This window comes from Diabrotica undecimpunctata, chromosome 1 (assembly GCF_040954645.1).
Source record: "Diabrotica undecimpunctata isolate CICGRU chromosome 1, icDiaUnde3, whole genome shotgun sequence".
Classification (NCBI taxonomy): domain Eukaryota; kingdom Metazoa; phylum Arthropoda; class Insecta; order Coleoptera; family Chrysomelidae; genus Diabrotica; species Diabrotica undecimpunctata.
Window position 1 is genome coordinate 184,684,591 of NC_092803.1, and position 24,335 is coordinate 184,708,925.

General features: G+C 33.3%; 1 protein-coding gene across 1 annotated transcript in view; it reads left to right on the plus strand.

The window, feature by feature from the left end:
* Window positions 1-24,335, plus strand: part of LOC140441555 (uncharacterized) — a 789,370-nt gene that overhangs the window by 724,276 nt on the left and 40,759 nt on the right. Inside the window, exon 10 of the mRNA XM_072532358.1 lies at window positions 23,353-23,502. Coding sequence (XP_072388459.1) covers window positions 23,353-23,502 — 150 coding nt within the window. The remainder of the gene's footprint in view (window positions 1-23,352; window positions 23,503-24,335) is intronic.

Sequence of the window (24,335 nt, forward strand, 5' to 3'; positions counted from 1 at the left end):
TAAATTAGGCTTTTCATTTCTTTCCCAATATTTTTATTTCTACATATTGTTGCATTTAGGTAAGCTGCGGCTCTGTTTGATCTATTCACTTTATCTTTCACTTGTGTTTCGAGCTTTCTGTAGCTAGATAATGTGATGCCTAGATATTTAAACTTGGTCACTCGTTCTATTATCTGACCTTGCAGCTCCAATTTACATCTTAGTAAATTTACTGTTATTACCATGCATTTTGTCTTTTTTGAAGAAATTAACAGGTTAAATGTTCTAGTGGTTATATTAAATTGGTGCAGCATACGTTGTATATCATTTTCACTCTGACAAAGTAATATTGCGTCGTCTGCATAGCAGATTATTTTAAATTGTTTTTTTTTCCATTTGGTATCTTTTTTTAGTTCTTATTTTTTTTTATTATTTCATCCATAATTAGGTTGAACAATAGAGGACTTAGGGAATCTCCCTGACTTACCCTATTACCAGCTTCAATAGAGTCAGTTAGCTCTTCATCTACTTTTACTTTTATTGTGTTGTTTTGGTAGATATTTTCGATCGTTTTGATTATTGCTAGAGGTATTTCTCTTGCATACAATAACTGGAAAACGTCCTTTAATTTGACCCGAAATGCCGGTTTATTGTATTTTACTGATTTCTCTGGCACTTGCCTCATTATAAATATAGCGTCGGTGCATGATCTTCCTGACCTAAAACCTTTGGTTGTTAATTTTAGTGTTGTATTTAATAAATTAATTCCTCTGTAATTTTCTGGGTCCGATTTGTCTCTCTTTTTGAAGGGAGGTATTAGGATGCTTGATCTCCATTCTTGAGGAATTCTGTTTTGTTCTATTATTTTTTGGATTAGTTTTAATAGTGGTTTGGTCAGATCTGGCCCTCCATACTTTAAGAGTTGGTATTCTGTCCTTAACCTTTTCCTCCTCAATATTTATTTCTTCGATTGTCGTCACCTGTGGTGTTGGTGGTTTATTATCGTTAACTTTAGCCAATAGGAATCGAAAGTAGTCTACCCATGATTCCTTCTGAATGTGTTTCATTTTGATTAGTTCGTTCATTTATTTTCTTTGTCCTCTGATCATTCTCCATATTTCTTTTCATTTTCCTTAGAAGATGTGTTCCATCTGTTTTGAGAAGGTATGATAGTGTTCCCTTTTTTATTACGTACTTATGAAATAAAGCAAAAGCCATAATAATTGCAAACATTTTTAAAATCCTTTAAATAACATTAAAAGAGAAATATTATATAATATGTCATGTTTCAATTGATCCTGAATTTCGGTTACTTCACGCTAACCAAGAATCTAAACTTTTCTTAATTACAGAAATTGACACTGCGTTGTTCAATAGAAGAAATTCTGCCCCGGGAATTTATGATTGCTCAATATTGCTCAATGATGAAACATCTTGCCAAGAGCCAAGAAAATTGTCCTAAATATATACAATAAATGTCCTAAATGAGAATCCTTACTTAGCGAATGGAAAAATTGAATGTTCATAATATCCTTAAACTCTTGAAGCACTATTCTTCCGAATAGTTTTGGTCCAAGTGTTTTATCCTCTTGCATCATAAAAATTTTAGAAATAATTATAAAAAATAGATTAGATAGGTTTTTAGAACATAATCTCGTTTTCAAAATACTCATGTAGGTTTTAGCAGAGGTAGAGGAACTGCTAACAACTTTGCCTTCCTTCATACCTTCATTCTAGAAGCCTTTGAGTTTTCAGTCCTTGCCGTCTAATATCAAATGAGCATATAATAATGTGAATATATAAACTTTACAATAAATTATAAAATTTAAATGTCCCTTGTCCTACAACCAATATTATTGTGAAAATTTTGCAAAACAGTCTTTTATATACTAGATCCAATAACGGCGACTCTTGGGCCCATCTTTAGCAACCAAAGGTATATACCAGGGTTCACCTTTAAGCACAATTTTATTCAATATGTACATATTGGATTCTTCCTAAAGATATAAATATTAATGAGTATGCTGACGATTTGGTTTTATATGTTAAAGGATCAGTTATCCAACAAATGTTCATAAAGTTAATATAACATTGTACAATGTACAAGAATGGTTGTTGAAACATGACTTACCTCTCTCTATAGACAAGTATGGTTCTCGAAGGGAAAAAGCAAAATTTGGCACAAGTAAGTGACCTGGAGTTGGTTTAGAACCAGACTCTTCGTGGTTACCACCAAATTAAGCTAACGAATGACTACGCCATAAAAGCCATAGAAACAAAAAAGAAGAAACAAGAATGTTTTTTACTAAAAGCACAGCAACGGTCCGACAAATTTGTAGAAAATTTACTGAGAGATGGCACCAGTCTTATATTAAGTACCATCTCATAAAATATTTTAATTGTCATTATATTTCGGAACAAAATGAATACTGGATCAATTTACTTGCCTAAGTCTGAACAAAAATATACTTTTTAACTGAATATATAGTTGTACCTTTATATAGGTATTGTTATTTGTTTCGATTTTATAAGATTTTGAAGGGCATGAAGACACTGGGTATATTTCATTGGGTTTATGTTTGGTAGTTGGGATTGGTTCATAGACTTTTTTAAACCAGCAGTCTTGGATGTTGGAGCTTACTAATTAGTTGTTTGGGTTGTAGCCTCGTTGTCAGCTATTGCTGGTAATGGGCAATTTTAAATCATTCAATAGTGCAAGTTATTGGCTTCTGTTCATTCCTCCAACATACGTCCATTATTATTTGTTTTATACTAGTCTGGCATTACTGTAATATTATCGCTTATAATGGTTGGAACTTCAATGCCGTTTTGTGTTGTTTTGTCCGACAAACTGATCGATCTCATCTTTACACTTTAGACTTGTTCTTAGGGTGTGGCGAATATACCATTAGATACAGTATATCTGTCCTTATTCTGCATACATATTTGTTTCTATAGGTTTCTTGGAGGTACAAAATGTTCCAGTTTTTAGTTTTGTTAAGCTCAGGTAACGTCTTATTTTGGACACATATTTAGACACGACAGGTATAACTTCCTTTAGCTTATTATAGAAGGAAAAATAGAAGGCAGGCGCGGCCCAAATAGAAGACAAATGACTTGGTTGCGCAAGATCAAAGATTGGACAGAATTAGACTTTCAACGTTTAATAAGCAAAGCCCAAAATATGGAAGACTGTGCAGAGGTCATCGCCAACCTTTGCTAAGAAGACGGCACCTAAAGAAGAAGAAGCTCAGGTAGAATATCCTGCTGGTTTTCAGTCAGAATCTCTATCTTTAGCCTACCAGTGGTCAGAATTGGCTCTAAAATAACAATAGAATGGATAGCCTTGCACAAAGAAGAACAAAGGAAACATAACATGACACAATATACATACATATCCAGATGTGAAAAAGGAGTAGAAGAAGAAATCACTTAAAAAAGTGAAAAACTTACTATTAAAAATAACATTGAAAATAAAGCCAAAAAAGAAATAATTTTCTGTTATTAAGATTCTTCTAAAATGTTCCATGATGTTAAAATTCTGCTACATAAAGTAAAACTAATTTTGTTTTTCAGTTATAATCCCTTGTACTATCAAATTTTAAAAAATCACTTTTGTTTTGCTTTTTCTTAAACTAATTTTGTACTCCTAATATATATTTAGAAACAAAGTACCCACTTATTATATTCACAATATCCTTCAAAACTTATTTTCAGAATAATTAAGTCAAGACGCTTGTTTAAAGTGCCCATCCTGGAAAAATCTCGATAACTTTTAAGAAAAATCAGCGGCTTTTGGAGGCTCAAAGCCTGCAAAGAACTTCTCAAGCCTTTTAATAAAACGTTCTTTTTCTGGAATCGACTCTTTATGAACGATCTGAGCGATCTGAGGCAAATAAAGTCAGAAAACAATTACTCTAAAAGCGTACTTGGATTATTCTTGAGATTAAAGATATACCGGTTGAAACGAATTGGATTTTGTAAGATTTGCTAAGAGAAGTTCCTACTTAGAATAAAAACCTAGAAGGTTAGGTAACGTTAGGAAATATATATATATATATATATATATATATATATATATATATATATATATATATATATATATGTTCGGATAAGTTTCCGCGGTCAGATAAATGAAAATTACTGAGTTCTCAGGAAGAACCGCGTTGAGAATTTAAAACTCGACGTTTCGGCACCCATTTTGGAGCCATTATCAAGAGGGATACGGTTCGGTTCGAGTTCGGGGTCTCAATCTGCCTACTCCCCTCACTCGAGACGTACCAGTATCGTGTTCTATATTGCAAGAACTGTCTCTCGGCACTGAGGTCCCAATCTGCCTACTCCCCAGTGTCGAGTGACAACCGGTCTTACCCTGTGTGGCTGCTTTTATACTCGTTGTATGCGCGAGAACGGTATGCGCTGACGTGGTCTGAACTGACGTGGCCTGAGCGGTGTGGGCGGGAGGTCGCTGAAGAAGGGGTCGCCATGTTGCCGGCAATCGTTTCGCGTCATCGCGCGTGTTCAAGCTGTGAGGCCGTTTTTCGATTTCGATAGCTTCACGAATGATTCTCGCTTTTAATGAGCGGATGGGAGCGATGGTTTTTGCTTTTTCGAAATCTATTTTGTGGCCTGTCTGAATATGATGTTGGGCTAGGGCTGAAGTGGTATCGGAATGTTTGACTGATAGAGAATGTTCGTAAATACGGTTATGGATTCGTCGGTTTGTCTGTCCTACGTATGTACGTGGGCAACTGGAACAAGGTATCTCGTAGAATTATGGAACGGGAAATAAGAGTGTTGATGACTGAATTAAGTTGGGCGGGGTGATGATGTGACTGGGCATTGAGATAGCGGTTTGTATGAGTGGGTTTCCGGTACACGGAATAGGAAAAACTGTGAGGTGGATTTTTCTGAATAAGAACATCAAGGAATGGCAAAGACGCTTCAGACTCAACTTCCATCGTGAATTGAATGCTGGGATGTATTCCATTCAGGTGGGAGAGGAAGAGATCTAATGTGTCTTTACCATGGGGCCAAATGACAAAGGTGTCATCAACGTACCGTAACCAGCAGGTGGGTTTGAGATTTGACGTATATATCTGCTATTACGGGAGAGAGGGGCGATCCCATTGGGGCACCTTTGATTTGACGATAGAAACGATTTTGGAACGTGAAATATGTATTAGACATGCAGTGTTTTATAAGAGATAATGTGTCTTGGGGAATTTTATGTTTAGAGTCCAAGATGGAAATGGTTTCATCGATGGGAATGTTGGTGAATAAAGAAACAATGTCAACACTGACTAGTATGTCTGAGGGCGAAATAGAAAAGTTTTTCAGAAGATCAATGAATTGAAAAGAGTTTTTGACAAAGGACGAGGCGTTTTCGGCGAATGGTTGTAAGGATGAAGCGAGATGTTTTGCCAATTTCTGAGTGGGACAGTTGTATGCACTGACGATGGGTCTTAGGGGAACATTGGGCTTATGGATTTTTGGAAGGCCGTATATCTTTGGAATTCGGGATGATTTTTCTCTGGGTATAAGAGATTTTTTGAGGTCTGGAGATAGAGTAGACTTATTTATAATGGATTTGGTCGTTTTTTCTAGATATGTGGTTGGATCATTTGGGACATGTTTGTATTCTGTGGAATTCAAAAGTTCGGACATTTTGTCGAAATAGTTAGAAGAGTTGAGAATGACGGTGGCATTACCATTGTCGGCCGGAAGGATGACGATGTCAGGGTTGTTGTAAAGTTCTTTGAGGGCACGTCTTTCTGAAAGACTGATATTTGAAGGTGGGGGTTTGGAAGTACGGAGAATTCTGGCGACATCTTGTCTGGCAACTTCGGCTTGGTCTCTTAGATCTCTTTCTCTCTCACCTGAATGGAATACTTCCCAGCATTCAATTCACGATGGAAGTTGAGTCTGAAGCGTCTTTGCCATTCCTTGATGTTCTTATTCAGAAAAATCCACCTCACAGTTTTTCCTATTCCGTGTACCGGAAACCCACTCATACAAACCGCTATCTCAATGCCCAGTCACATCATCACCCCGCCCAACTTAATTCAGTCATCAACACTCTTATTTCCCGTTCCATAAGACTTAGCGACAACAATCACAGGTCATCCGAAATCAATTCAATAAGACAAACACTCCTACAAAACGGCTACCACAAAACCCAAATCAATAGAAGCATTCAAAAACTTCTAAACCCCATTCCATCCAAAAAAGAAACCTTGCCGCCGGATCAACCCAAAATCTTTCTACCTTTTATTAAAGGTGTCACTGACAAGATCAGTAGAACTCTTATCCCTCTTAATATCAAAACCATCTTTACCACTCACTCCAAATTGTCCAATCTCGTTAGATCCGTAAAAGACCAAATCCCCAATGAAGACCATGGTGTCTATGAGATACCTTGTTCCAGTTGCCCACGTACATACGTAGGAGAGACAAACCGACGAATCCATAACCGTATTTACGAACATTCTCTATCAGTCAAACAATCCGATACCACTTCAGCCCTAGCCCAACATCATATTCAGACAGGCCACAAAATAGATTTCGAAAAAGCAAAAACCATCGCTCCCATCCGCTCATTAAAAGCGAGAATCATTCGTGAAGCTATCGAAATCGAAAAACGGCCTCACAGCTTGAACACGCGCGATGACACGAAACGATTGCCGGCAACATGGCGACCCCTTCTTCAGCGACCTCCCGCCCACACCGCTCAGGCCACGTCAGTTCAGACCACGTCAGCGCATACCGTTCTCGCGCATACAACGAGTGTAAAAGCAGCCACACAGGATAAGACCGGTTGTCACTCGACACTGGGGAGTAGGCAGATTGAGACCTCAGTGCCGAGAGACAGTTCTTGCAATATAGAACACGATACTGGTACGTCTCGAGTGAGGGGAGTAGGCAGATTGAGACCCCGAACTCGAACCGAATCGTATCCCTCTTGATAATGGCTCCAAAATGGGTGCCGAAACGTCGAGTTTTAAATTCTCAACGCGGTTCTTCCCGAGAACTCAGTAATTTTTATATATATATATATATATATATATATATATATATATATATATATATATATATATATATATTATAGCTTTGTGGAGTTTCTTGAACCATACTATATCTAATATAAAATTAGTATTTCTTGAGTTTAGGTTCAATAGGTAATATTAAATTTGAAACTAGATTTTATTGTCTATTGAAATCAACGTTTTGGCAGAAACCCTTGCCTTTGTCAAGATTCTAAAATGTACAAGATTGGGAACAAAAAGTCATTGTAAAATATATAAAAAAAAACTTACCAAAACTACCAAAACAACACAATAAAAGTAAAAGTAGAAGAAGAACTAATTGATCCTATTGAAGCTGGCAATGGGATAAGACAGGGAGATTCACTGAGGCCTCTATTTTTCAACCTTATTATGGATAATCTGTTCAAATATCTTACGCTAAATAAAGTTTTGCAGTGTTCGCACTATGGCCTAAATAAAATATTGCTGGTTTTTTCTTAGCTGAGTACATTTTATTAACTTTATTGCTTTTTAAACAATAAATTATAAAATGAAAATATTGACAACATTGGTAAATATCTAACTTCATTGTGACCGTACGCAACCCGTTATACCTATTCTGCACTATGTGTGGCCTAACTTTTACAACAATACTCTATCAAATAAATTATATTTTAGAAAAATTTTGGAATGTGTTTAATTCTTAGAACAATTTTAACATTTGTTTTCAATAAAGATTTCAGTCCTCTACAAATAGAACCTCGTGATTTTTTATGTAAAATAATTAGAGAAGCAGTAATTTAACAGATTAGAATTTGCCATTGAGTTTCTTATGGCCCGTTTGACGATTGACAACCTAGAATAATGGGAGGACCTAAACATCGCTTACTGCGGTTAACATTCAGTGCAAAATTGAAGGCAGCCGCTGGGTCGGACGAAAACAACTGTCCCCGATGTGTAACGTTAGACACTGAACAAGTCGAATAGTCGAGAAATTGTTTAATGTAGCTATCAACCGTATAGCATTCTATCAGCTTGTTAACATGATGATAATCAAAACTTGAAACAAACATGCCATACAAAGAAGTTCACCAATATTTTTCACCGCTTCTTTTTTGTGAAATATTGATGATTTTTTTATTTGCACTTTTCTGGTGAGTCAGACTGTGAATCATATTTCAGGATTAATTATATCGCTTATAACAATAAAGTTCCACGGTTCCTACTTTAATATACAGACCCTTATTTTGTGATATTTCGTCATATCAGTGTCAGTCCCGTGTGATATCTCCGTTAAATTCCAGAAAATTCATCGTAGACGTCATGTCTATGCTAAATGCGGGAGGATCCCAGATTAAAGGATAAAGCAATAAAACTAAAACCTGGCGTATGTGCGAGAGTTCGTAACGGAAAAGGAGTTTTAACCGCAGCGAAGCCACCGAAGCCGTTAAGGTGTGCTTTTAAACAGTTTAGATAAAACTTTACTTTGCGCACAGCGTAATTGAGTTTAAGAAATAGCTTCAACTTTAGTGCCGGAGTTTTACCGGTAAAATGACGCTAACTGACTTAAACGGCTGGCTTTTAGAAAACTGAGCCGCTAATGTCGTTTGCACCTCTAATAGTGCTTTGTAGATGTGAAGGTTAAAACTAATAAATGTAGCGGAAATAGGCGGTTGGTAAAGACATGTTTGACAGTAATACCAATTACTACTTTTACTTAAACACTGGTTTTATAACGTGTAAAAAAAGAAAAATAAACAAATTAATAAAACACTAAATCACGAGTTATTATATATGTTACGGTAAGAGTAGATAATTGGTAATTGGTTTTATTGGTAATTGTATACAACTACCAGTAATTCAGTCTCTTTCCTCATCGGAGTCGACAGTAAATGTAGGAAATTATGTTCAGTTATCTACTTTTACACAAATATTTTATATATACACTGATGAAATAAAAACAATACATTTCAACAGCTATTCAAGAAGTGTGATTTTTATTGAACTGAATTGAAAAGAAGAGACACACGAATAATTCTCGATTTTAAGGAGCGGATAATAGCGATGGTTTTTCTAAATCTATTTTGTGACGGGAATGTTTTACAAATATAGAATGTTCGTAAATATGGTTGTGGATTCTTTGGTTTGTCTGTCCTATGTAAGTTCGGTGGCAACTGTAACAAGGTATCTCGTAGACACCATGGTCTTTATTTGGTATTTGTCCTTTTACGAATCTGACGAGATTGGACAACTTGGAATGAGTAGTGAAGATGGTTTTGACATTTAGAAAGTTAACAGTTATATTTATCTTGTCAAATTTTGGGTTGAACGGGCGGCAAGATTTCTTTTTCGGATGTAATTTGGTTTAGATGTTTTTGAATGCTTCTATTGATTTGGGTTTTTTGGTAGCCGTTTTGTAAGAGTCTATTCTGTTTTTCAAGATGCATGTCCAATTTTGTATATGGTATTCAGTAGAATAATCTCTCTATAGTTACTGGTCTTCCTTGGGTCTAATTTTTGATATATCGTAATTATATGACCCCTTTCCTAATCCATAGGCATATTTTTCGAGTTCTATATATTTTGTATTATTTTATGTCTTCCGTGCATCAGTTGTTTTCCTCCATTTTTTATTAATTCATTGTTAATTTCATCTGGTCCTTCCGTTTTTCCTGATTTCAACCTTTTTACTATCTTAATAATTTACTTGTATGTAAGAGCGTTTTCTTTTTCGTCTCTTTCATCCCTTATCTATGCTTTCCCAATATTCCTGCATTGTCTGAGTTTCTCATGCTTACTATTATCTACAACATAATGCTGCAGTTAAGCCATTTGAAATTCAGTGGAAATATGCTCGTATTATAATGATTGGAAAACTAGGTAAATTACCTACAGAACCTTCTTCCTATCATCTCATAAGCTTGATGTCCAAGATATTTAAAAGACTCCTGCTAAATAGAATAAGCGAAACTGTACCACTCGAGAATATCCGAACCACCGTGCGACCCGAACATCAGTTTGGTTTCCGTCCAAAATATTCAACAATCCAACAGCTTCATTTAATAGTAAACAAAATCATGAAAAGTTTGGAAGAAAAGACTATGATTGTGTACCTTAGTATTTCCCGATATTCAGCTTGCTTTTGGTAAAGTCTGGCACAACGGTTTGCTATATGTACCTTATCCTAAGTAAAAATCAATAATGATTTCTCAACCCATCACTCGATCCAATCGGGAGTTCCTCAAGAAAGTGTCCTAGGTGCCTGTCTGTACCTAATCTTTACTGCTAACATACCTATTACAGATAACGTCACAGTGGCGACTTTTACCAATGATACAGCCGGTTTAGTTTCAAACAAAGACCCAGGCATAGAAATAAAGATCAGTCCAAATCACATTTACAACAATAAGACGTACTTGTCCACAAGTTAGTCTAAACAACGCTTCCGTACCTGCTAGAGACATTGTAAAATATCTTGCGTTGCATTTGGACTTGGGTTAGTACTTGGTAGAAAGTCACAACTGTCATTGGAGAACAAAAGACTGCTTTACAAAGTCATACTAAAACCAATACGGACTTACGGCTTAGAACTCTCTGGCTGTAGCAAGCCTTTAAACACAAAAATTTTGCAGATCTTCCAATCAAAAATACTGCGTATGATATCTAACGCTTCTTGGTATGTGAGCAATGCAACCATCCACAATGACCTAGGAGTACCAACCGTAAAAGATGTCATATCACTTCATGCCAACTAGACCAAAATTCTTAATTCAACGCACCACAGCCAAATTATCAGTGAATTATATCAGCCACCAATGGAGGAACGAAGACTAAAGAGGACTTGGCCAGAAGACCTGGTTACATAGGTAAAAATGGAGAACTACCGCTAGACGGTACTAAAATCAAGTCAATATTGACATCACATTTACTAATTACTCAATATACTGTTTATGAGTAGATTGTAAATATTCATTTAAAATAAAAAAAATTGTTTGATTTTGGAGAAGTTAGAAAAATAATGTAAATAATTACTGATTATAGATCTTACTTTTAGTGTTGTTTTATTGTTCTGACAATGTTTTTTAACAGATTTGAATAGTTTTTTCTTGTCTTCGTTATTTGCTTTTATTACTTTCATCTGCTTTTTAATCCATTTTGATTTTGATTGTTTACCTAGTCGTCTCGTTAAAAAACTTTTATCGGTGTGATTAACAGTTATTAACCCATAAATGAACGAATAGTAAAACTCATCATGGAAATCTATGGCAGGCAAATCGTGATACTGGGAGTATACGGCCTTACGGATAACAGTCTGGTAGCAGAAAATGATCAGTTCATGGATACCTTACAAGAACAGATCGGAAAAGTGAGACCAACACAAGAAATAATAATAGCAGGGGAGCTAAATGGAAGAACAGGAAAACGACAAAATTATAGCACGATAGGCCGTTTTGGAGAAGATGTGACTAACGATAATGCAGAAAGACTAATTGACCTGTGCGAACTGAACAATCTGAAAATTACTAACGGCTTTTTCAGACATAAGGACATACATAAATACACGTAAGTACAAACAACGAGAAACATCAGATTTATTATCGATTACATAATTGTCAGCAAAAGTAGTGCTATCAAAATTAGGGATACACGAGTAAAGAGATGAGTCGAATGTGACACTGATCACCGATTAATAATTTCACAAATGGGGTTTCCCTACACGTTGAACACCCAAACTAGAAGGAAGGAAGAACACGAAGAAGATCAAGTAGAAAATAAACAGAAAGAAGAAGAAATGAAGTTCAACATAAATTTACTTAAAGAGGAATACATAAGGGACCTATACCAGAGAAGACTGGACCAGAAGTTACAGGATTTCGGTTTCAGAAACGTCAAAGAAACGTACGAGCACGTCAAACACAGCATAAAAAAGGTGGCATTAGAAGCTTTGGGAAAACTTGAGAAAATAAATACCCAACACAATGTAAAAATAAACAAAGAAACCAAAAAATGTATTGAGGAGAAGAAAATTCTATATATGAAAAGTATGAGCACCCAATCCCCAGAAGACACACAGAAGTACAAAGAGAAAAACAGAGAAGTAAAACGAAGAAGGGCAAAAGAAAAGAATGAAGAATGGGAAGAAACATCTGCACAAATTGAACAATACATAGGAAGAACAAGGAATTCGGAATCCTGGAAAATACCGAAATCTTTAAGGAAGAATAACAACGAAAAGGTCTAAATACAATACATATCAGAAAAAGAGTGGGAAGACTACTATAAAGAACTACTCACAGAAAACCGCCCAGATTTCATAGAGACAGACACAGAACAGGAACAACAACAAAATCAGAATAAGGAACAGATTGAGATAACATTAATCGAGGTAAAGAATGCCATAAAGACTTTAAAGAACAAAAAATCAGGGGGACCAGGAGGAATCGTTAATGACATAATTAAGTACAGAACGGACAAACTACACAGAATTATACACGAAATGTTCAGTAACGCTATAAACCTGAACGAAATACCAGATGAATGGTCCCAAGCATATATAACCTCAATACATAAAAAGGGAGAAAAGAAGAAATTCGGGAAAATACAGAGGCATCAGTGTGATAGCATGATGGGCAGGTTACATGGAGAAATACTGAAAGAAAAACTGGAAAAATCTATCTCAAATAAAATTGGAGAAGATCAGGCGGGGTTCACGGCAGGAAGATCTTGCATAGACCACATATATACACTCTAACAATTAATTGAAAAAAAAAATTGGCAAAAAATAGACCAGTACACATGGCATTCATAGATTTAAAAAAGGCATATGACACAATCCCCAGAAAACAACTATGGAACACGATGAAGAAAATCGGAATAACTCAGAGGTTAATAGAAGCCGTAAAAAACCTTTACAACAACAACAAGGTAAGAGTTAAAACCGGCAATAAATAATCCAACGAATTTAAGACCACAAAAGGCTTATTGCAGGGATGCTCTACATCTCCGAGACACTGTTCAAGATATTCCTCGAACAAATATTAAAACCATGGAAAAGGAAATGTGAAGGGATGGGAATACCAATCCGGGAAAACTTCTTGTACACATTAAGCTTTGCAGATGACCAAGTGGTAACGGCTCAAGATGAAGAAGGTCTGTGCTATATGCTCCGAAAATTAGAAAAGGAATACACAAAAAATGGACTGGAAATAAATCTAGAAAAAACCGAATATTTAACAACAGAGCAAGAACCAGTGAGAAACTTGGAAATGGACGATAATAGGGAAATTAACGGCACTGACAAATTCAAATATTTATAATTTATAATTTCAAAAAATGGAACCACCGAGCAAGAGATTACCAGCAGATTAGCACAGACAAGAACATGTATTAAACAAATGAACGGGGTACTGTGGGATAGACAGATTACCAGAAATACAAAGAAGAGAATTTATAACACCTTGGTACGCAGTATAATGACCTATGGAGCAGAGAATTGGGTAATAAATAAACGAAACAGGTCCAAAATCACAGCCACCAAACGAAGAATGGCATTAGAACAAGACATACTCAGGTACATCGCAGAAAAACGTTTAATTTGGTATGCACATGTGAGAAGAACAGATCATACAAGGTGGATAGCAAAGATTTCGGATTGGAGCCCAATAGGAAGGAGGAAAAGAGGTAGACCCCGAAGATCATAGAGGGATGAAGTGGACGAAGCCATGGAAAGACGAGACCTTAGAGATGGAGAACGGCAGAACAGAAAGGAAGGACTGGAGACGTTGGCTGAAAGAAGGCAGGCGGCGACAGCTGTAAAAATCCTTATATAGATAGATAGTGGAACTATTTGCAGTTCTCTATATTTAGTTAATTTTACTTAAAGTTTACCGATTTGGTTGCTTGAATTTTTAAATTTTTTTTTAACAACTGGCTACTTCGCATAAAATTTTGTCCAGGAATATTTCCTGGAATATTATCTGTTATCTGTTGTCAAAAGAACCAGAATTTTTGATAGTCATTTGTTTTTAATATAATAATATATTTCTAAAACTTACTTCTAGTAAAATTTTTGCCAATTTTTTGCGCTGCAGAGAGTTTATGTTTTTATATTATTTTCCGAGTTCGTGAATGCAAGGGCATGTTTTCTTATTTACAAATGATATACAGTTTAGAAGCTGTTTCCTTGTCGAGAAAGTTTTGTAGAAAGTGAGATCATTCCCGCCACTATCGATGCGTTAAGCTGCCGAAGTTAATACGACAGTTTAAAAGTAAATCTACTCTCTTCAATTTGAAATGATTTTCATACTAAAACACCTCGTATTCTCTGCCTCCATGAGCTTCCCTATCGATTGAGCTTATGTTTGTGTTAGCCGTATTCCAGGAATATTTAGATGGCTCGGGAAAAGTAATGGATTTTCGGCGGATATATGTTCAAGTTCAGCTTCCAAATTATGCAAGGCAAGATAAACTTACCTGAATAATAGAGCCGTAGAGCGGAGCAAAAGGTTTTAAAAGTTGTTACGAAAAAATCTCTGCCTTATATAGCTTCCATACGTGTATACAAAAAAAAGTTTTTGTCATATAAAGGAGGCACTTAAAAAGTTTTTTCAATTTGACTTTCTTGTATGTTTTTATTGTTAGAAATATTTGTTATGTCGAAACCAATAATTGTTGTCATCAGTATTCTAATGTAACTGTGAGATGAATAATGTTAAGAACTATGCGGAGAAATTTTACAATCTATGTCGTTCTTCTTCTTCTTTGAGTGCCTGTCCTATCGGAGATTGGATATCATTAGGGCGATTCTAAAATCAAGGGCGATCTATGTCGTAAAACATGATAATTTATAAAAACTCGCCTGAAAGGAAAATATATACTATAGTAGAAGCCACGGGTACAGTGCAGTGCAGGTAAGATAGGCAATGTACCGTTCGCGTCATAAAAAACTGGTACAACTCTTGTAACCAAAAATCGTGTTTTTTAAGTTGTGTACGTTGATCTTGTCACATGTGTCATTCTAATTTCTAGGGCACCGTTGCCAGTTAAACAAAAATATTATATGAAACCAGCTGAAAGCATTGCTGTGCGACAGACCGCCGGTTTCGAGTATACTAAAAACTAAAACATTATCGAGCATTCTCTATCAGTCAGTCACATTTATTTAAACATGCATCCTAAAAAATTCTCCTATTACTATTGTAATTTTCCATAATCTCAATTAAGTACCCACATATTGATTTGTGTTTTATTATAATTTATGAAAATATTTCAATTCAAAAATAATGATAGATAATCAATCTAAACATAACTTTAAATTATTATAATAAAACATTACAGTGAGATATTGGATTGTAACTGTCACGTTTTGAAAACCGTTTTTTCGTCCCGGATATTTTATAGTTTATAATACGTAAGATAAAGTATAATGTTAGTTTTTCACATTTATTGTTCTTGTAATAAATAATAATTTAATCTTAGTACTTTGCCTGTTACTAAACTTATTGACACAAAATACAGTTCGTGTTCGGTAGATAATTGAAGTATAAAATTACAGTAGATGCATTCCAATGTTCCCTTCAAACATTTTAGATATTAGCTCAACCCTATCTTTGGTTATTAAATTTATTAGATACAGTTTTTTGTTGTTAATGATAAAAATAATACCTTTAAAATAATAATAAAACTTTATACATTTTTGAACGTTATTTATATTTAGATTTTGTGCAATTCCCTTATCTGTGATGGCAACAACGAATTCATTTATGGATCATTGTATCCAGTCTGAACACAGGTTTACATTGGGAAAAAAAAGTGTACCAGTTTTATATGACGGGAAACTTTGCCTGTTACTAAACTTATTGACACAAAATACAGTTCGTGTTCGGTAGATAATTGAAGTATAAAATTACAGTAGATGCATTCCAATGTTCCCTTCAAACATTTTAGATATTAGCTCAACCCTATCTTTGGTTATTAAATTTATTAGATACAGTTTTTTGTTGTTAATGATAAAAATAATACCTTTAAAATAATAATAAAACTTTATACATTTTTGAACGTTATTTATATTTAGATTTTGTGCAATTCCCTTATCTGTGATGGCAACAACGAATTCATTTATGGATCATTGTATCCAGTCTGAACACAGGTTTACATTGGGAAAAAAAAGTGTACCAGTTTTATATGACGGGAAGTGTACAACACAACAATAGCCTACGGTTGTAAAAAAGACTATCATTATTGTTTCAACTAAAGCATGATTCAATCATCGATATATAAATAAGAGAGTTACATTGTCGAACTAAACAATAACATGAAGAAAGATACTATAAAAAAAGTAAAATATATTAAAAACTTATATATTATTTTGAATAGCTTCCAATAGCCCAGTCTGGTTATGCAAAAATCGTCGATTTGACGGCAAAATTTTTTAAGACATAGGTGGGGGTTACTAGATGACGAATAGGTGAAAAAGTACTCGTATTTTTGCCTTGCATTTTTTTTAAACAATAATTTATGGTCACAATTTGATTTTTTGTCTATAAGTTTTTTCCCTTATATTTTACATAAACAATATTTATATCATTATTTATATCAACAATATCTTTATTTTCCCGTTTTTTAAATTTGTGTGAAATTTTCCCCCGATCGGTCAAATAGTTTAAAAGTTATTTAATTTATTTATCCCTGAGGCTAAATATTTAAACTATTGAACTTGCTCTATTAATGATGCTGGATGCTAAATTTCATAGGATTCTTTAAGACTTAAACTAACTCAGAAGTTAAATGCATATTGCCTTTTCATCGAAATTATTTACAAAATAAACGTTTGAAAAAGGGGTATGTTTTTTTACTTTTCAAGTTACAGACTGGGGTAGCTCGTCGAAGTATGAATAACTACGGAAATATGGGAAACTTCGGAAAAATTGAGTCCATTTAAAATTCACCGTAAAAACTTACTTTTTTTTAATTTGGCTGGAATAGTTTGTCTTGTCGCAGTATTAATAACACAATTTTCACCTCTCCCCCCCTCCCCCGAAAATCTCGGAAAATTCCGGAAAATCAACATATATTTTTTTTATTTTATATCGATGATGTAATAATACTTATTACTTTATAAATTGAATTTCAGGTAATTTTTTAAACATTATATTATTATACTTATTTCTTATATTAATTATAATTATTACTTTGACGATCTACTCTGACGATCTATATGTTTATATATGTGTACAGGTATATGTACAGTACGAGGACGGTAAACACATTTATTTATGTTTTTAGATCTAAATATCTCCAAGGATCATACTATGTATTCATGTGAATAATAGAAAGGTCATATATATATATATATATATATATATATATATATATATATATATATATATATATATATATATATATATATAATAGAAAACCGGTAATAATATCTTATTATGCGTAAAAAAGGCGGGATGAGTAGCAGCTGTCACGCTCCAAAATTTCGTCAAAATAGTCCCTAACTTCGTTCCTATTGGTCATAGAAGTTTTTTTTTAAATGTGAGTTTTTTTGCCAGCTATCCAATGGTTGTATGTACAAGTCTGTAGCTTAAAAAATATAGAAGTTATTCTTCTTCTTGTGCCACTCCTATTGAAGATTGGAAATCATCAAGGCTACCTTGTTTACAGCTGACCTGAAGAGTTTATTAGTGGTACAGCCAAACCACTCTCTCAAATTACGCAACCATAACATTCTTCTACGGCCTGGATTCCGTTTTCCTTCTATTTCTGGGTATTTTCCTATCCTTTGCATTACTTCAAAGTTTGTGACTCTTTCATTCCAACGTATTTTCAGCATTCGACGATAGCACCACATTTCGAAACAGAAGTTATTACAATTGTTTATAAGTAAAAACATACACTTTTTTCAAACGTTTATTTTGTAAATAATTTCGATAAAAGCGCAATATGCATTTAACTTCTGAGATAGTTTAAGTCTTAAAGAATCCTATGAAATTTGCTAAATGTTACTATTTAACTGGGAATACGCCACAATTAAAGGTTAAAATACGTTTATTGACGTTTCAATTTCCACTTCGGAAATCGTTCTCAAAATACAAACATTAGTAAATTAAACAAATTTTGTTTTTGTTACTTAGTGAAAAATTCTTCTATTAATTTAATTTTATCTGACTCATCTATATTGACAATTCAGACATACATTATACATTTTAAAGTAGACGACTTTAAAATGATATTGCCAATATTGTTGAGTTGCGTTCCTGGGACGACTTCACTTATAAGATAGTTCATTCGATTACATGAAATCAACTTTAACTTGAGAATATCCGTCAGAAAAGATCATAACATGTAATTCGTCTTTAAAAAGACAAATACATGCCATGATGACAGTAAAATTCTCCTGTTAGTGATTCCATAGTAAATTATGAGGGAAAAACCATTTTACTGTCATCATGGCATGTATTTGTCTTTTTAAAGACGAATTACATGTTATGATCTTTTCTGACGGATATTCTCAAGTTAAAGTTGATTTCATGTAATCGAATGAACTATCTTATAAGTAAAGTCGTCCCAGGAACGCAACTCAACAATATTGGCAATATCATTTTAAAGTCGTCTACTTTAAAATGTATAATGTATGTCTGAATTGTCAATATAGATGAGTCAGATAAAATTAAATTAATAGAAGAATTTTTCACTAAGTAACAAAAACGAAATTTGTTTAATTTACTAATGTTTGTATTTTGAGAACGATTTCCGAAGTGGAAATTGAAACGTCAATAAACGTATTTTAACCTTTAATTGTGGCGTATTCCCAGTTAAATAGTAATTAATTTAAAATGTCACAAGAAAATAGCTTCAGAACAATATTGCTAAATGTGTCTAGCATCATAAACAGAGCAAGTTCAATAGTTTAAATATTTGGCCTCAGGGATAAATAAATTAAATAACTTTTAAACTATTTGACCGATCGGGTCAAATAGTGAAAATATTTGAAAATTTCGCACAAATTTAAACGACGGTAATTCCTCGATGTTAAAATGTATTATTAACATTTTATCGGTACAAAAAGGAAGAAAAATAGTTTACAGTTTAATTCACGTGAGAATACGATGAGGAAGTGAAATCTCGAATAAGGAAAATTGTCCATGACTTTTTTTTTGAAAACATACCAAAAACCGTTGACAGCATAATAAACAGAGGAATAATGAGGACCTAACAGCTTTTTAAAAACCACATTTCGTAGGCTACTAAAGACATGAGTTTTGAATATGGTAAAAGAGGTCGAGATTCCATAATGATGAAAAGAAAAGATATTATATCTGGAGACACAAGTTCTTCAGACAAATAAAAACATTGAGAAAAAATAATAATGTAAACCTTGTTTATACCGATGTGGGATGAAGTGAAACTGGTTTTGTGGCATAGACCAAATTGACTTTCTTGGCCAAGAAGGGAACCGCTGATTACCACGACGAAATGGACGAGGATCTACATATATGAAGAATGGTTTAAGAAGACTTGCCGAAAGACGAAGAAAACGTTCTCGTTTTGGATAACGCGTCATACCACTTCCGCAAATTGATTTCCCGAAAAAATTGTGAAACAAAAGTCAAATCAAGGTTGGCTAATCGCAAAGAACATTGTATTCGAGCAAGATTACCTAAAAAGTGAATTACTGGATAATGTGGTCGCATTTAGAGACTAGTACGACAAATACAAAATTGAAACAATTGGGGAAAAATATGGCGTAAGATTATGAGACTGCCGCCTTACCATTGCAAGCTGAACCCAGTGGGGATGGTGTGGAGTCAAGTGAGAAGGTATGTGGCTTCAAACAACGTCAATTTTAAAGAAAAAACTGTAGAACGGTTACTAAAAGAGCCTAACTACGCAGTGGCATAATTATGTGAAACACGTCAAGAAAGCAGAAGAAAAAAATGTTTGCGGTGGACAATTTGCAGGAAGATATTGAACCGGTGATAATTAACATCAGAGATAATTTAGAGGATGAGGACGATTTAGATATGGATTGCGATTAGTACTAATTAACGAGAAATATCAAGATTTGATGCTCAGTTTTTTTAGTACTGTGCATTTCAGTTATGATCTTGTATATTTTATGTATACAGGGTGGTCCTTAAGTAATTGTACAAAAAAAACCGTAGATTTTACACTTTAAAATATTACGATTTAAGCCACATTGCCTTAATGAAATGTTGATATTAAGAAAGATACCGGGTGTTAAAGTGGAAATTTAAAATTTTATTTCTCGCTATAACTTTCATGTTTGTGAACATTTATATATAAAAATTTACAACTGGATACTATTGAATATGGGGAATTATAATTTGATGCACAGTTTGATGTATCTGATAGAGGGCGCCACATATGCCACATATGTTGCATCAATTTTCACTTAACTTTTTTGCTTCTCAAGTTACCGGTATGTATGACAAAAAAAATAAATATATTCAACAGTTTTCGAGATAATCGGATTTTACAAATCAACTGCATAATTCTGATTTAACGCAATACTCCAGACAACGAAAGAAAAATAGACAAAAACATCAATACTTCTGAATTTTGGTATAAAAAACCTTTAATAAAGTTAATAGTTAAGGAAATATTAAATAAAATAAATATATCAGCAGGATAATTTGCACTAGGATTTGACAAAATAACAAAATAATTGGATTTTACATCAAACATTTTACGTTTTATATTAAATCAAAGTCATAATCAAAACATTTTATTTACAAACCAAATTAAGAAATACTTAGTTAAACTAAATAATATTAAACTATTTGTGATAGTAAGTGTTCGATATGTCCACCATTTTCTTTAATTCATTGGTCAATACATTCCATAAAAGATCGTCTCATATTAAATAGCATCATTGATTCTAAAGAAACTGCTGCAGTATTTATTATAAGTATTGTAAGTGTAATAATAAGTACTCTTCTCTACACATGATCAAGAAACATGACTATCACGAATAATCCAACGTTAAGGAAAGTTGGTATTTAAATATATTCTCACTGCCCTCTCTCTATAATGTGCTGGTGTACCATCTTGCATAAACTACATATTTCTCCTTAAGTTTGATGACAATTCTTCCAATAAATCAATAAAATCATTTTTTTTTTAATTTAAATAAATCTCACCATTCAAATTACAAGGTAATTTGCATGTCTGTTAAAAATTGTTACCAATTATTTCAAACCATACGTCTATTTAAAATTCAGGTTGAAAATGCATTTTTTTCTCAACAAGAGGATCTTCAGTATTTCAGAAATGATTTTTCTTTAAATTAAAAAGACCGTGGTGCGCAAATGTAGTTTTGTTCGTAAAGACATTCTATCGACGAAGGGATGGTCAAGATTTTACCTGTTTCGGATATCATTTGCAAATCTACATGTAAAAGGTAAATCTGCTGACAATAGATTTTGCACACGTGTAAAATGGGAAGGATGAAAATGCTTACGCATCGTCAACGCGAACCATTACTTCATCTTCCTGATCAGGCGTAATGATTTTCGGTCGGCCTAAGTTGTCACGTTTAGGACAAAATGAACTTTAATGCCTTAAAGCTTCGGTGATTAGGTTGTAGCCTGTTTGGGTATCTTTTTAAATATTCCTTCTCATATCCATATTAGAAACATTATTATGCCTCGGCATTTTCTGCTTTTCTTTAATAAATCAAAATAAACTAGATATTACAAAAATCACTGATTAATCGAAACAAGACTTATTTTTAGTCATCAAAAGCATTCGTGATATCAGCCTATTATGTTAAAATTTTCCGTAATGCAGGCAACTTTTCTTAATTTTTAAATGTTTTTATTAACATTTAATAAAGTAATTTCATTATATATATTTTTAAACAAATTATATTATATTAAAATAATTCTGTGTTTGCTAGTAGCGCCACCTGCTAACGTATCAACAAAATACAGGCCCGTGAAAGTGAGACTAAATATTAAGTTATTAATAAAATATAAATTTGATATTCAATCATTCATTGGATAGTTTAATTATTATATAAAATAAATAAGATGTTTAAAAATAAAATTTGATTATAGTTAAGTACATCGATGTGAAGACCATTATTTCGTAAAGCTGCTCGTGACGTCGTCTCGTAGCGCTTCTTCCGTGACGCTCGCCTCAGGATTTTACAATAGAGAAAAAGTAATACAACAAATAGAAAGGAAATTGTAAACATCATGACAGCCAACTTCTGCATACGGACGCGGCACCTAAAGAAGAAGATAGAAGCTTCCCTTCAATAAGATATTTAGCAGCCATAACAAAGCATTTTGTGATGTTACATTATCATCTTTGAGTTGTTTTAATAAGAATAAACTATGAATTATGCTTATCTACACGTATTCAGTGCTTTACCCCACAAATATTACAACTAAGAATTACTTTGCAGCTGACTTATAAAATGCGATTATCTCGAAAACGGTTGAATTTTGAGGTTACTAACAAGTATACCTTTTCTATGTAAAAATAAGGTATCTTTAATATTTTTTAACACAAATAGAGCTTACTTAATGAGCAAAAAAGTTAAGCGCAAATTTATACCACGTATGTGGCATATGTGGCGCCCTCTATCAGCTTGATCAAAGTATGTATAAAATTATAATTTCTCCTACTCTGTACAATCCAATGGTAAATTTTTATCCATAAACATTTACAAACGTTAAAGTTAAAGCGAAAAATAAAATTTTAAATTTGCACTTTGTATCTTTCTTAATATCAACATTTTATTAAAGCAAGTTGACTTAAATCGTAATATTTTAAAGTGCAGAATCTACGGTTTCTTTTTGTACAATTACTTAAGGACCACCCGTATATATTTATCGTGTCGTATAGGGTAAACTACTTGCATGTTTTTTTATTATATATATATAAGTATTTACGAGCTATTAGATATTTTATGTATACAGGCATTTTTTTATGGAACTAATTTGTATTTTTTGTTTATTCTCTTATTTAAGTTAAATTAATGAATAAAAATTTTTGAAACGAAGCTCGTACGGACCTGATTTCTCAGTCTGTTGCCAAACTACCACACACCTACCACCCCCCAGTGGGGTTAGGATTGTAAAAATATCTTATGTGTTTCGAAACTGAAAATTCAATTTGGATAAGTAGGTTTTTATTCAAAAGTAAAATAGTTAATTTGATTTGTTTTTTGAAATGTACTTACCAATCGAGCAGAAAACAGATTATGTTATGTTAGTAATACTGGATTAATTTGCTTTGTTGCGACCATAAAATATTTAATTAATTATTTTCTAATTAAAGCAACTTTTAATGGTTTTTGTTTTCATTTCAGGTGAAGTCGGCAAAGAAATGTATATAGTAAATAGAGGCCGATTACAGGTAGTAGCCGATAACGGCAGAACCGTATTAGCCACTTTAAAAGCTGGTAGTTATTTTGGAGAAATTTCGATATTGAATATGGGCACGGCAGGTAAACACCTTGGTAAATATCAGCAGGCAGGCCAAAACGAGATTTTGGGTGTTATTAATATCTACATATATATTTACTATTCATATTTTATATTTTAATATTTCTCACTTCTTTTACCTCTGCATGTTACAACCCACGTGTTATGGAAACATCCTGCCTGGCTTGTATTTGTCCAACCTTTTGCTATTTTAATAACGATTTAATAATAATTCTTTAAGAAATTCACAAATTAAATATTTATTAAAAAAATTATAATGTCAATCAGATGTCATTTAAGAAAACGAGCTTCTAAAAAAAGCTGAACTGAAGTATATGCGCCAAGAAACTGTACAAGAAAACTATTAATTATTACTATTTATGATATAGAATAGATTTTATATAGTTAATATACAAAGATAGTTTTGTTTTTGATAAGTCAAAGGAATAGACAATTTGTACATACATCCTATAAAATTTTTGCGAATTTAAACATTACAAACAGATATTTAATTTAATTTAAGAAACGACAAACACACCAAATAATAATATAAAAATATGAAATATCGTTATGATAAGCAAATACTCTGACCAATCTAGTACTATTAGCTGTACTTAGGTACTCTATTTTTGAATGGAAACAATGTTTCAAAAAGTGTGATGATTTGATTTTAAGCTTAAACGATAACAAGTGAAGACTTTTTACTTCATCTGGCAAAAAGTTATACAAACTAACATCAGTCGAATTTTTTATGCTCTTTGTCAACCTAAAACGTTGTGCTCTAATAGCATCTCTAGATCTTGTATCGTGATCATAGACGTTAGAGTTTATGTTAAACTTACCTTTGTTGGCATGAATTTCAATCAGC